Source organism: Gossypium hirsutum, chromosome D03 (assembly GCF_007990345.1).
Source record: "Gossypium hirsutum isolate 1008001.06 chromosome D03, Gossypium_hirsutum_v2.1, whole genome shotgun sequence".
Taxonomy (NCBI): Eukaryota; Viridiplantae; Streptophyta; class Magnoliopsida; order Malvales; family Malvaceae; genus Gossypium; species Gossypium hirsutum.
The window spans coordinates 51434430-51450529 of record NC_053439.1 but is presented as its reverse complement, the minus strand read 5'-3'; the positions used below and the strand labels follow the sequence as shown (position 1 = coordinate 51450529).

The following is a 16100-nucleotide window of genomic DNA, read 5'->3' as shown; positions in this document are numbered from 1 at the left end:
TCTCTATCTCTTTTAATGTAGCTTTTCTATATTTTTCATTTGTTAAATTTAAAAGGGAAGAAGAAAAGGAAAATAAATAAATAAATATAAAAATTTAAATTGTTCAAAAAATAAAAGTATAGAGACTAATTTTAACAAATAAAAAACATAAAAAATACGTTAAAAGAGATGGAAAAGGGAGTAAAACAAAAGGAGAAGAGAATAAAAAATAAAAAAAGTTAAAAAGTTAAAATAACATAAAAAAATAGGGGGACTAAATGTATAATTTAACCTAAAATTTTTATTTGAAATGATTATTTAATGTGCTATGTCAGCTTACGGTTACATCGTTAATAAAAATTAATGGCTCGGTGACTAAAATATTATAACATGTTAACATAATTGACTAAAATATAATTTGGTAAACAAAAATGTAACTTTTAACCATTACCGCCAAAACTATTTTGTTTTTTCAATTATTAGAGTAAATTGTAATAGTTGTGTTATTTCGGTGGTATTATTGGGATGGGACCCAGTGTTATCGGGACTGGGTTGATAGTGATCTTGTGGGGCCCCTGGGTTCCTTGTTTGTTGTGAAAAACATTGTACTGCATGGCTTATACGGCCACACACGAATCCTTCGTGACTCCATTAAATGCTTATTTATGCCTTATGTTCCTGTCTTTCATTATTTCTTCAATTTGGTCCCTCCTTCCCATCAATCATTTATCCTTGTTGTATAAGTTTTCACTACAACTTTATATAATATAATAGGATATCCTTTTGGCATGTACTAAATACTTTGGTAAAAGTTTCAATGCTCTCCAATGTAAAATCATTTATAAAGTTTCATGAAATGCAACGTGTCATAGATAAAAGGCTCTGGAAATATATTTTTTAGTTTAGGGCCAATGTCAGAGGATAGTCAGATGTATAGTCAGTGGAGTATGCTTTTTTTTTTATGAACTATGAGTATGAAACAATTATGGTGATTGATTGTCGTGCCTCGTTCCACTATACAAAGATAACATTTTATCTCTGTATATATATAATTATTAAAAAGGGTAAAAATGTAATAACGAGTTACAGAAAATTTTTCATATATTTTATGTTTTAAATTGTTTTTTGAAGAACTATATTTAAATATTTACTTACCTTTGACAGCTTAGTTTTAGCTCAGTTGACATTGATATTATTGTCAATGCAAGAGGACGTGGGTTCGAGCACACTAAAACGTATTTATCATCTTATTTAAGAGTTGGAAAGAAAATTATAAATAGTTCTAAACATTGTATCCAATGATGCATCCAATAATCATGAAAGTGATAATAATTTAATTATTATATATCCATAACGCATCAAAACAGATGGTGATGAATTTAGCAACATTCACCACCATTTTTATTATAAAACTTAAAATTTCATTCAACTTCAACCTTGCAAAAGGTAATATACATGTCATGAACAATATCTTGAATGAATGTTAATTAGTATGGAAACAAAGGTAAATTTCGTTAAAAATAATAAATAAAATAATACAATTACTTAAAAAAACTTTTTTTATTTTTTATTAAAAAGATTAAAATATCCACCGATATCTTAAAAGATTAAATTGTTTATTAAATAATCCAAGCTCTCTTTATTTTTATTTTTTTTCTATCCAAAGTCGAAACTTATTATACAATAATATCCAACCCTCTAATAATTGAATTCTTTGTCTATAAATATTATAAAACATTATTTTCAATATTGAAATTTTTTGGGACTTAGATCTTTAATTTGAGAAAATTTATTTTATAAGCCTTTCGCACTACATTATTCACAGTTATTTTTCAATTATTTAGTGATAAATCAGTATTTTTTTCATATAATTGACATATAATTTTGGTAATTTTGTTATCTTGAATTTTAAATCCCGAACCTAAACTCTTTGGGTTTAGGATTTGAAGTTTGAGGTTTAGGATTTAGGGTTTGAGTTTGAGTTTGAGTTTAGGTTCGGGGTCCAAGATTCAAGGTGCGGGTTCAAGTTCGGGATTTGGGATCCAGGATTTGAGATTTGAGGTTTGGATTAAAAAAATAACCAAAATTATATGCCAATGACATAGAAAAAAATTACTGAAATATCATTAAATAATTAAAAAGGGACCATGAATGATATGATGGAAAGGGTAAAAAATAATAATTTCTCTTAATTTAGTAATTAAGAAGGTGATATACCCTTCTCACCCCATTATTCATGGTTCATTTCCAATTATTTAATGACAAATCAATAGTTTTTTTCATGTAATTGACATATAATTTTGGTAATTTTTTTTATTCTAAACCTTAAACTCCAAACTCGAACTTTTGGGTTTATAATTTAAGTTCAGGGTTTAGAGTTTGTGGTTCATGGTTTGAATTTAAGTTTGGGTTCGAGATTTAGGATTCAAGATTCGAGATTTAGAGTTTGAGTAAAAAGGTTATGTACTAATGACAAGAAAAAAAATTATTGAAATATGATTAAAAATTAAAAAGAGACCATGAATAATATGATGGAAAGGGTAAAAAAATATTTTCTCTTAATTTAATAATTAAGAAGGTGATATATATGGACGAAAATATTATTAGTTTTTCTATATCTTTTCTTTAACGTGATGTGTACAATACAAAAATTTCCCTAAAATGATAAATAAATAATATTAAATCGTACTAAAAGGGTTTTAATTTTATTGTGAAATTTTTTGTTTTAACTTTTTAAAACGATGCAAAGTAAAGGTGCTCATAGCCCAAATAGCCTCCTCAGTTCCTTTTGGGTCGAGTTTAGATAAAATTTTTAGAATTAAATTGGTGGTTGAACTAATTAAATTATCAACTCACATCAAATAAATTATTAAAAACATCGTAAAAGTTTTACAAATTATATATAAAAAAATTATAAAATTCGGTTCAACAGATGTTGTAGTCTTGTTCAACCTGCCTAATGTACTGATCGATTCGTGATCCAACCGATTTGACCTGATTCTATAAATATTAGACATAATTTATATTTTTCAATTTTGGACGAACCAGATTTGATTCGTTTTATTATTTTAAAATAATAATATAAAATCATTTTTATATTTTTAATTAAATTTAATAAAATCATTATTTTTATTTTTGAACAACGAAACAATCATTTTGACAGACTTGAGCAGACCAGTTCGACTTAAATTTTTTAAAACCGAATTTCAATCCCGATTCATGAACACCTCTTACGGAGAGCAAGGACTGTTTGTTTGTTTTCTTTTTCTTCTTTTCCAAATGTCCTTCCAAAACGTTCTATTTTCAGGACTCGTTTAGAAGATATCCGACAGTGATTTTCAGCGGCTAGGATTCACCCGATTATCCACGACGCTGTCGTTTCGACCGGATATTTTGTAATTTAGCATTAACAAATAGCCAAGCGGAGCTGATTTAGTCCAAAAACCAAAGCCAAGCCGATGACCGGTTGTTCCAAGAAAGAGAAGCCTACAACGTACACGTGTTAGAGACACAGCTGTCGGATCTTATCCTAGCAACCAAAACTCGTACTATTATTACACTACACCTATCAAAATTATTATTTATCTCATACACTTCCAATTTTTTAAATTCGGTTAGTAAAAGATGACGTAATTTTTCTAAAGAAAATTAATTTAGTCAATATATGGTGATTCTTTTTAATGGACTAAATTCATCGTTTTTCAAAATTTAAGGAAATAGGTCGATTTTAGAGAGAGTCTGAAAGTACGTCTAGTTGGGTGTACTTTCTACACAATTGGCAGGAAAGTTCGTCCAGTTAAGTAAGTTTTTCATATAATTGGAAAGAAAGCTCGTTCAACTGGACGTGTTTTCACACTCAAACATATTTCCCTAAATCTTGAATAAAAAAAGGAATTATTTGACCGTTTTAAAAAAATTGACATATTTAACCTATTTAGCTTTTAAAAATTATTAGATTACCATTTACATACAATTGATATATAAATAGATAATAAAAGAATAAAGTGTTAATTTTTTTTGGTATAACGACAATTTAGCTCTTAATATTTACATTCTTTTATCAATTTGTTTCTTTTTTTTAAAAACTAAAATTAAGTTTTAAACGGATATATTGACTAAAATGTTAATTTTTCAAACATGATAACTCGTATGATAATTCATATGCAGTTCATGCTATTTTTTTTAATTTTATAAATTTAAATTAATTATTAACGTGACATATAAAACATATAATATCATGTCAACATAAAATACACATGCGAATCTAGAAATGTTTTTAAGCAGAGGCCAAAATGGAATTATAATGTTTTGAGATGTTAAATATAGATTTTTTTCATGTATTAATTTATCATTTTTAAAGGACTAAATAGAGTTTTCTCTTGTATTAATTTATAATCAAACTTACAATTTTTCAAAAATTTTGGAGCAGGGCTCTACCTGCCCTTTGTATCCACTTACCGTTACACGGGTTACATGCTGACATTGTTAAAAAATTAATATTTTAGCTAACAATTTTATTAAAAGATGGTATTCGATTATTTTGAAAAATTAATAAACGAATTTAATTAAAAAAATAAAGACTAAACAATTTTACATTATACCTTAAAAAAAAATCATAATTATTGTTTTAGTGGGAAAAAGTTAAATAAATTTGAAATATGATTTGAAGTTCGGTTATGCAGCTGGAGCGCATTTCTAATCTAATCTAAAAGCCCGCTTCTAGATTTTAGGATTCAAAGTGTGGGCCCTTTACTGACCCCACATGTTCCCTTTCTTGTTTTTTTTGGCACTCATTTTTATTTTATAAAATTGAAGTTTAATAATTTTTCCCCTTTTTTAAAGAGGCAATGCTTTAAAAACAAACTTTGTAGCATTTCAAAATTTCAAACTTACCCACCCAACTACATCAATCAAAGCTCAATAAAACAATTTATTTATATTTATATAAAAATTTATTTCATTTTACTTTACATATTCAATCAAATTATATTTTCTAAAGTTAACTTTTTAATTTAAGTGAAATTTAATTAATATACTTGTTTTTTAGTGGAAAATAATATATATTTTAGCTAAATTAACAAAATATACCAAAAATAGAAGTTAATTGGTCAAATAGGTTTTTTTTTTAAAAAAAAATAAGGAAATAGACTGTTTTTGAAGAGAAAGTATGAAAGCGCGTTCAATAAAGTGAAATTTTCTGCTAACATGTTAAGGAATACACTTTCAATTGGATGCGCTTTTCGATAATTACGTCCAGTTGGGTGTGCTTTTTTTGTCACGTTAACAAGAAAACTCGTCTAACTGAATGCATTTTTCTGCCAACTATATAAAAAGCACACTTAATCGGATGTGTTTTAACGCACTCTCTAAAATCTATTTGACCAATTAACTTTTTTTTTTTCCAAATTCTGATATTAATAATTAATTTCTTTTGGATGTTTTTTTTTTCAAAATTGAATAAGGGCAAGTATGGAGGTTTCCTTGAAGTTGAGTAAGAAAAAAATAATGGATAATTTGTCTCTACGCGTGAAATGTTTTTTTCCCGCCAAAATTGATTCCAATGTGTGGGTTAAAAATCTGCACTAAAGTTCAGTTTAATTTTTTATTATTAAAAAGAATATTTTAGTTCTGTAGGTTTAAAAAGTTAACATTTTAGTCCCTGCTAATTAATTTACTTTTAATGAAATGATATAATTTAATCACCAATCGTTTTCGGGTTTTTTTTACATAATTGTTGTGTTTAAATTATTTGTAGTTTGGTACATGTTAATCACCATTAAACCACGTCATTCCATTGATAAAAGTATCATGGAGACTTTTGTACTAAATGTCGCATTGCATTTTGCCTCTCAACTAAAAAACATGGGTAAATTAGTCCCTAAACATTAAATCAAAGAGTAAACTATTCATTTTGTTAAAATTTTTTATACATTTCTATTGTTAAAAATTGATCCCTATACATTAAATAAGGTACGCGTGGCTTGCAAAACAAAGTGCTACTGTTTAATTATTCTATCAACCCTGTCACGCCAGTTTTTAATAGTAAAAGTGGATAAATTTTTTAACAAAAAAGGGGCCAGTTTGTTCTCTATTCTAACATATGAGAATTAATTTGTATATTTTTTTAATAAAGGAAGTAAAATGTAATTTGACTCTTAATACAGGAGCTTTTATGATACTTTCACCCGTGCCATTTGATTACAAGTTCAATAAGCTTTTTAGTTTTATTTAATATTTGATTTAATGTAACGTCAGCCGTTGTTAAATAACATCATTCCTCTATCAGGAAAGCTAATGTGTAAGTACTAAAATGTCAGTTTTTTGAACGTCTGGGATTAAAATATTATTTTTAATAGTAAAGTGGTTAAATTGATTTTTTTTGATATAGTACAGGGACTTATAATAAAATTGACTTAAAATATTAATTTACTTTTTAAATTTAAAAATTTTAATCTAATCCTTGTTAACATTTTTTTATTAAAATTTGTAAACTTTATATATATATATTATGTATCATGTATGACAAAAATTGAGAACAAAGACAAGCGCAGCTATTTAAAACGTGAACAAATTTACGCAACCTTCACACTGAGCCCCGCTTCCTACGCTTGTCTTGTCCCTCAAAATCCCAATGCCTTTTCTTTTATTTATTTTGATTTCATTCATGGAAGAAGTTAGAAGGTTTATTTGGTATTAGAATTAAATTATAATTATGGTAGTAAAAATATAATTTTACGATGATAAAAATATAATTTCATTATTTTAATAGTTTATAAAGGATTAAATCAAAAATTTTATTATTTTTAGGAGGTCAAAGTATAATATTATCTTTATTAATTTAAAATTTTAAAAATTTTAAAAGACCTAAATAGAAAATTTTCCATTTTAAGAGAGGTCGAAGCCCCTACCTGTGCCTAACTACGCCCCTCATTTCATTTGGAGAAATTTGTAACTTGTTTTATTTGTTGGTATGTTACCAAAATATATTAATTATTTATTTGTATTTTTTTTAGAATTCTGTATAGAAAGTGTTACGTTTATAATTGGAGAAGAGATTGAATTAAACAATGTTATTTTTCAATGATTCTTATGTGATATATTTATTTTATATTCTAATATATGCAATTCAAGATTATATGGGTTGACCTTATGAAGATCGTCATATAAAAGGTAATTGATGAGGTTTGGGTAGATCATATGATGGATTGAAGTTTACTTAGTGACTTACACGGTGCTAGTGCAGTTAACACAACATCGGACAACATAACTTGTCATATTTAAAGTTGGCAATCTTTTGGAACAAAATCTTTAGATTGAAGATCTTGCTTATTGTGGTAGTATGATATTCCATTTATGAAGAAGGCTCTATTTGAAGCAACATATCTTGAAGATTAATTTGAATCGGAGCAAACAATTAGGTCCTTTGAAGTAAGAAGATTGGATCGAGATTGCGTTAAAGTCTTACCTTCAAACAATTCTATTTCATTTTGGACTTCACTAGAATATTGTGTATGCAATTTCATAAGGGAATTGATTGTATTCTTAAAAAAGAATACATGTTTGTGGAAACAACATTATTAGAAATGACAACTATGAATCCGAACGTAATCAGGAAAATAATTATGGACAGACATGCAATGAACTTTTCATCGCCATTCTTCTATTCTTTTTTGTGGAAGAGCATGTGCAAAGATGTGAAACAATTCGTCATCAAATGCCAATTATGTCAGCAAATAAAAGCTTCATTTTTGCTTCCGAATGGTTTGCTACATCCATTGCTCATTCCCAACTTGTTGTTTGAAGGCATATCCATGGATTTTATTGTTGATTTACCAGCAACCGAAGGGAAAATTGTCATTATGGTAGTTGTCGACTGTTCGTCTAAATGTGGGCACTTCATCAATTTAGCATCCAATTTCACCAACGAATCTGTAGCTGCAGCTTTTGACAGAAACCATTCATTTTCATGGTTCCCCGAATGAGATTGTGACAAATGTATATAGGGTGCTATGTGGCGGATTATCCCGAATCTTGGATGCAGATGCTTACCATAAGCAGAATATTTGTATAATACATCTTACTTCCGATCAAATGACCCCTTTTTGAGGTTTTGTATGGTTGTCCACCACCAACAATCGCCCACGACTCTAATGGGAACTCCTGAGTTGAGATTGTATGCTTAATGGTGATGAAGTGTTGTCTTCACTAAAGCATAATCTGCGAAAATCTCAAGCTCGGATGAAACCATTGGCTGATCAACATCAACGTGAAATTTACTTTGAGGAATGAGATTGGGTAAATGTTGAACTTCTACTTTCTCTCTCATCTTTGCATACTTTTTGCACTTCAATTTTCCTTTTCTAAAATTCTTTCAGCTGTTTTTCTTTTTGTTTTTACTATTTCATAGTGGTTGGGAGCGGGGGACCACTAACTGTCACTGCTTTGTGATTTCAGCAGCCATGGATAGGACAAGAAATCCCAGAAGAACCCCAGTGATGGTTTTTACAGAGCAGTTTTATAACATTTAACAACCTCTTCACGTTTTAATGTCCACGTACCATAAAATCCCTTGTAATAAAAGTTAAATTGTATCTTACTCTATTTATTAAAAATAGATAAATTAATTCATTAAGACAAAAAATTGACTAAAAATTTTTATTTGTACTACTAAATATTAACGTGAATAAAAGAATTACCAAATAACAACACTTGATGTGTCACATGTACATCATACTACCATAAAAAAAAACTCATTTTTAGTAATAAAAATCAATAAATTTACAAAAAAAAATTTACTCTTTAATCTAACATACAAAAACTAATTTGATTTGTCTATTTTTTGAGTAAAGGAGAAAATATAATCTAACTCTTATTAAAATAAACTCTAAATACTCTTACCCCGCAAAAGGGGTTCAAACTTTTTAATCCCATTAGTACTCCAACTGAGTCATAATCATAAAGCCTCGTCTGTGTTTTACATTAATTTAGTCATCATCTTAAAAACTGGTCCACATTGCTTCTTGCTTTTGATAATAACAAGCAGCCATTAACAGCGTAAAAATACATATGTTCAGTTTTTTTTTCTCTCTGAAAAAGATGGAAAAGTTAATTGTACAAATAGTATTCAACACAAAAATGGAAAACACTTGCAACAATAGAAGAAAAAAGAAAACTGAAAGTTAAAAGTAATACAGAAAGCAAACATGCAGGGATTATTTAAAAGGGGGCAGATGGGGAGATTAGCAAGAATGTGAATCCAAAAACTGGGTTGCTCGAAGATGAATTTTACATGCATTTTAACATTTTTATAACCGAGTTCAAAAATAACAAAGGGTAAAAGAACATCATGCCTTCAGGAGTGTTTCAATAGCTTCGAAAAACAGTGGCGCCATCTCTGGATTTGGGGTCTTGATCGCACACTTCACACCCGGGTTTCCAATTATTGTTGTAAGTTCAATCAAGAAAGGTATACCTCGAGGGATCTTGGCTGAGAAGTAGAATACATCTTGATTGGCATGTTTGCGCTTCGCTATAAAGAACATGTTTGATGCAGCTAGTCGATCAAGGGTTGCTTCAGCACTAGTCACCATGATGCCTGGGAATTCTTTCAAGACCTCATTTGAATCGGGTAGTGACCTCCATGTCTGTATAATGGGAAGAAATCATTCCATTTCCATTGCCAGGATCATCCTTTTGCACCAGTAAAAAACCAAAGTAATACAGAACAAACTTCTTACCTCAAGAAAACTAGTTCGCTCCATTCTCCCATCCTCGGTAAAGAACACGTGCAACAAGATTTTGTCATTGAAGTACCAGACTGGTTGCTGACTATTTTTAACAGCAACCTGCAGAAGAGTGTTTGGAGGACCAGTAGACGTATTCTGGAACAATACCATGGGCAGCAATGTTCTTGCTGATGCTCCAGGTGCCAATGGGGGAACCTAATAGACAGTACCCATTAAATCCTAGAAATGCAACAAGAAGCTAAATAAAGCATCAATACTAAACAAGTTGTGATTACCTGAAGAGGTCCAGCAGCTGCCAGACCGAATGAATTCTTGTTAAACTGAATCATAAATCCATCGAGTGTGATCTGTGTGTTATTCTCAAACAGTAAACTGTAAAATATTTGACCATCCTGTCGAACTAATTGTGCACTGATTTGCAAACCCTGTCCACTTCCTGCTGGTAATAAAATAGGCAAAGGGGGGCTGCAAATCATCAAGGTAAAAAATACAGTAAGGGCAACATATCGGCGTGCATGTACTTAAGTACAAGCCTCATGCATGACTCCAATTACATAAAAAACTGAAAAATGTTTACAAAGTTCTTTTAGTGTTAAGCAACTTAATTATTATTTAAAATATTTATAACATTTGCAGCAAAATATCCTGGTAACTAAAATGAGACTTCTATCTGCAAAACTAATGCATTCCAGCATACTTACCCAGAAGATGTGGCAGGCTGATCAGCGGGGACAATTTGATTGTTATCAAGGCCAATCAGATCACTTAAGAGGTCAGGCACTGCAGCAGGTGCAGGAGCAGCTGGGGCAGGAGCTGGCTGCCTAGCTGCAGCATGTGGGACACTACTAGAACTGGGTGGTGATGCACCACCATTAGCAGCATTGGAAAGTGTTTCAGAATACCTAGTTTCATTTCCATCAGGGTAGTCATCGTCTTCAGTTTTCTGTGTTGCAGTCTTTGCACGAGTTACAAAACCATCAGGAGGTTTGTGATAGACAGAAGAAAGTGTAGCGATATTGGCAAGAAGCTCATCAAGAAGGGTCGAATCCAGTTGGTTTGAATCATCACTGATCACAGGTTTCTCAGCTAACACAACATCCTTAGCTGCCTGAGAGCAGAAATAGGAAGTCAACTATATAAAACATCCTGAATTTGGTCTAGATTCACCTTTAAATAAATACACATTCACGTCAGCAATGACACCTGCATTCAAACAATGCTACATCTATTGCGACCTATGATACTGGGACTAGCTTGATTCTGATAGAAGACAAATCACATTGGGACAGGAAAAACACACAAATAAAAAGACTCATGCTAATCATACCAACATGGTGAAAGGCATTCTAAACCTCAGCTTAATCATATAGTACATGCCCATTTTAAGAGTGGTCATCAAAATGGAGATGAAGGTGATTCAAGCAAAATACTTAGATAGCCCTTCCCCTCCAAGGTAAGAAAGGACATGAAAATAAAAAATGTCTCTGAAGTGAAAAATGATTCCTCAGACTTTTGAAACTGAATTCATTGAATGGTGCTCTGCAATTGGTTGAATAAAACCATACCTCAGGATCAGTTGATAGAAGGCGCCAATAAATGTAGGCACGGTCCCGTAAATCAGGATTGTCAGTTTCCACAGTAGCATTATTCAATACAACCTATGGAATGACCAAAATATTAGAAGTCAGATGGGATGGGATGTTATTTTCCAAATAAAAATTGAAAAGAAAAATTCCTTGAATAATCAACAATCAGCAGTTAATGTAACTTGTATAACCGGATAATAAAAGCAAATCAAAGTCATATGTTCAGTTTGCATATGCCCGATTCCCCCAAGAAATGATACAGTTTGCATTGCTCTAGACCTGTTTCTTATTGGGTAATTCAAAATCCAGAGAAATCAGACAATGGTTTTGGAAAAGTGTAATGTGTAATCATAGATGATAAAACTATTAGTAAAATCCTTGCACATACAAATGTGATGAAGCCCAAAACAAATAACAGAAAATATGCATGGAGAATGCATATATGAGACCTGAATCATCTGCTGTGGGCCTTCTGTAGGCTTCTTCAGAAAAAGTTTGACTGTTGCAGTTAGCAGCTGCAGTTGAACTTGGGGAGGTTCTTCAGGGAAACTCTCCAAGAAGCTTTCAAGGAGCTCGTCAGCATTGTCAATTCTTTCAGCATATTCTCCAATTATCCATATCATTGAAGCCTTATAAGAGAGGGCACAAGAAGAGGGGAAAAAATGCGCTTACAAAAAACAATTAAGAGTAATAACAGAAAACGGTGCTCTGATTCATTTTGCAATTTCTAAGACAAATGTACCTTAGCTTCTGGCTCATCCAAAGTGTCCAAGCTCTCACAGAGGGTTGCAATAATAGATTCATATCTGTGAAAGTTATTAGGAAATCATCAGCTGGGATTCAAGTTGCACACACAAGCATTCAGCTACTGTTAAGAAATATAATGATAGGGCTTTTTATATTTTGGATAATATTGCAACGCAAAGGAGTAAATAAATGATACTTACGTGTTAGGATATCTTCTGAAGATATCTTTGATAACTATAATAGCCTCTTGAACAACATAGTTCACTTTAATCTTGATCAACTCAAGCAGAACACTGATGCACCGTTCAGCTGCTCTCTCTAACTTGATAGCACAACGACCAATGGCACGAACAGCCTTTCTGACAAAATCTACATCTACTTCTGTTGCATATTCTTTGAACTCCAATAAAACCTACATAGACATCATCCAAAGGGACCATCTCAATATGATGGTATACTAACAATATAGTTTTAAATGCAGGAGAAAAGAAACTATCAACCTAAATAAGTCCATAACTAATTCTCTCTAGACCAAAATCTGGATACCTGGTCTATATTTCGGTCGGAAGCAAGCTTTATCATGATTTCTAACTTCTCCATCTTCACATAAATTGGATCATTGTACTTGCAGAAGAATACCTAGAAAGAATAAGCATTTGATAAGCATACATTCAAGGAAACTACATTGATACAGAAGCATACAAATCAAGCTGTCATGCAAATGTGTGAATAATGACTGTGGGCAAGCATGCACATGTTCTATTCATATAAGTCCACCTTGATTTCATGGGCAAGAATCGTAGGCCGTCTTTGTACTATGAGGTTGATATTCCGCAATGCAACATACTGTATCTCGGGTTCAGCAGAGAGTAAGGTCACAAGAGGAGGAGCCATCTTTTTGCAAAGATTTCTAACAACATCAGTGCTAGTGATAAGTTCCATTTGTTGAAGAATCATCTGGAAAGCACAAAATTATGGAGTGCTCATAAGTCAACTGATAGAAGACAATACTGATGCAAAATTATGAATGGAAATGAAAAGTCACCTTAACAGCTGAAAGTACAACAGCGCAATTAGCATGTTGAAGCCGTGGCGTAACTCTTTCCACAATGTTTTCTGCTTCACGTGCATCAGATGCCTTGTATCTGGAGAGAGCGTCAAGTATAAAAACTTGACCCCACCTGACATGGAACATTTTCAAAATGAGATGGGTAGAGAACAAGGTTCCCAGGGAAAATTCAACAAAAATTAACAGATGCTAGGTTAGTGACTTTGCTTAAGTTATAATGCCTGAAGATTAATATAGCAGCATATTCATCTCAAAAACCATGCTATTATACCAACATCCTATTACTCACTTTAGAAAAATAAATCATGATGTCCCAAAATGGAAAATACAAAATATCAAAATCCTATTGATCAGCTTTTTATAGCAATTAGGAAGAGAGCTCAACCACATGGCAGTACCCTGATTGTATTTGTAGGTTTCAAACCTCTGAACTTACTCTGTGCATTCATTAAGAGCAGTAAGAAGCTTTGTAAGTGTGGGAGTAGTGATTTCAAATATTGGTCCACTACTATTCTCTTGTATCTCAGCAAGAGCTGCCACAGCATTAGCCACAACCATTGGGTTATTGTCAGATATCAAATCCTTGAGAGAGTCTAGAAAACCCCTATCCTCAACCAACTCAGCATTTATATCATAAAGTTTAGCAACACATATGGCAGCTGTCTTGCGAACATATGGATCATCATCCTGTTAATATACAGTAAGAGAATCATAAAAACTTGAGTGACTTGCATAAAGCAAGTCTATGATATTGGAAAAAGGAAACCAAAAGCATTGCTAAAAGTTTATACTATATACTATAACAGGAATCAACCTTTAGGCACCTCTGAAGAGGATCACAAAGATATTCTGTGATCTTATCAACACGGATGCATCCCATAGTCCGAACAGCCAAAGCACGAATTAGAGGATTTGGATCCTGTGAATCCTGGATACATACTCATAAAGCAAAAGCTCATTAGAGATTTATAAAGCATCATTACAGAAACCTTAACACAAACAGTACTCCAAACAGAACATATCATGTAACCCTAATAGTCTATAATCCTTGATACCCTTTGAGGCAGATAGAAAGACAATGGGTTGGTCAGAAGTGCCACTTCTTCGACTTCTTTTCCTTAATACAGATTCTATTGACCAGAAACATTTGTGCGACAAATTTTGCAAATGCACAATGTGCTCATAAAAGAAGAGACACTCTTGCCCCAGCATGCAAACCCAAACCAAAAAAAAAACATTTAACACAAATAATTTACAATCACGTTCAAACTCTGGGGAATCCATAACTACCATTCCTGAAATATTTAGGCTGCTCGTAAAAGAAGAGACATTCTTGCCCCGGTATGCAAATCCAAACCAAAAGAAAAACAATTAACACAAATAATTTACAATCACTTTCAAACTCTGGGGAATTCAGAACTACCATTCCTGAAATATTTAGGCTGAGATATGCAGCCTGAGCATGAAAAAAAGGCCAGTATCTTAGTCAACTTAAAATTTCAAATTTAACATGTTCATATCAGGCAAATTCGATATCCATGCCCTTTTCTTTTGGGGGGCCGGGGGGGGGGAGAAGAAAAAACTTTCTTTTAAGCTGTGATAAATAGTAGAGACAAAGGGCATAATAAGTTACACACCTTTACAAATGTATTTACTGCAAGAATAGCAAGGTCGGGCTGACTTTTAGCATAATTTATGAGATACAAATAAACAAGCTTTTTCAGCTCCAAATTCTCTGTTTGCATGCAATTCACCACATCTGTGAACAGTGATGACACATCCTTCCCAACCGTCATTGCGGCAATAACCTTCTTTACGGCATCTTTTCTTTTATCCTTCATAACATGGAAAACAAAGACATGATTACAATCCCATAACCATAAGCCACAAAAACATAGACGCTAAAATCCATTCAACTTCCAATGGGCACAGTTTACGCTTCTTTCACATGCTAAGAGCACCAGGGTTAAAAACTCTTAGAAAACTCGTATAACTACAGCAAAATCAAGAGAATTAAAAAAAAATTGTACTACAGTTAAAATTCAGTTTCAAATTAGACAAACCTAACTGTTCTCGATAGAAACTTTATGAAAGGAGAAACATAATCCAATGCTCGAATCGAGTAGCATTAATCCTAATAAAGAAAACTGAATATCTCTTTCCATTTCCAGCTTATTTTCCATTATCTCTAATCGATCCAAACAATAACCTAAAGCTTAGCTAACAAATACGTAATTCAGCAGATTGACGACTTCAACGAACAAATCAAAAAGGAAAACCAATAGATCTAACGAAAAACACGAACTAATGACATAAAAATGTATCAAATCGAAAACCTAGCAAATTAAAACAAGCAGATCAACAAAGAAATCTGCAGAAAAAAAAACGAAGATGGATTAACAAGTAGGTTAGCTACCTTGTACTGAGAATTGAGCTCTTCCTTGAGTTCAGGGATTTCTCCCTTCTTCGTCGTTGAGAAGTACTTTGAATCGTGACCGCTCATTTCTCACTCTTCGAGACCTCCTCTTGGTGGTGTTGTAGATTGGAGTCGACGAAGAAGAAAAAGTAAAAAGGAAACGATGGCGAACAAACTGTGTGAAAGATCATATAAACAAGACCAGATCGAGGATTGAAAAAAAGAAGAAGAAAAAGGCTCGTTTTAATCTGCTGTAGGGCCTATTACCGGAAGCATTGAGTCCAATCCAGATTATATTCGGGCTTTGGTGACCAAGGGGATACCATATCAAACCCCAACATATTCAAGCTAGTCCCGCGGAGACAAGCTCGAAAACTATGAAGCTCAATTAAATTTCTATTTTTTAAGCTCGTGTTTGGTTTGAGATATAGTTTAATTAAACTCATTTATTAATTTTATACTTTAACTTGAGCTCGAACTCAGCTCGGTTATTAATCATAGGATTAATAAAAAATATCAAGGGAAACAACATAATTTAATAATATAAAAATATAAAA

General features: G+C 32.0%; 1 protein-coding gene across 1 annotated transcript; it reads right to left on the bottom strand.

Annotated features, from left to right (window-relative positions):
• Window positions 1–9134: 9134 nt before the first annotated feature.
• On the bottom strand, window positions 9135–15896 carry LOC121215594 (beta-adaptin-like protein B). Its single transcript, XM_041090475.1, has 15 exons — window positions 15544–15896; window positions 14765–14962; window positions 13942–14055; window positions 13564–13814; window positions 13104–13239; window positions 12836–13015; window positions 12605–12697; window positions 12259–12470; window positions 12054–12117; window positions 11761–11940; window positions 11291–11383; window positions 10427–10833; window positions 10001–10190; window positions 9717–9920; window positions 9135–9623 (listed from the first exon to the last, which is right to left on the bottom strand). Exons 1-15 carry the CDS (start codon window positions 15628–15630, stop codon window positions 9324–9326), a joined length of 2709 nt encoding a protein of 902 aa, XP_040946409.1. The 5' UTR covers window positions 15631–15896; the 3' UTR covers window positions 9135–9323.
• Between the last annotated feature and the right edge of the window lie 204 nt (window positions 15897–16100).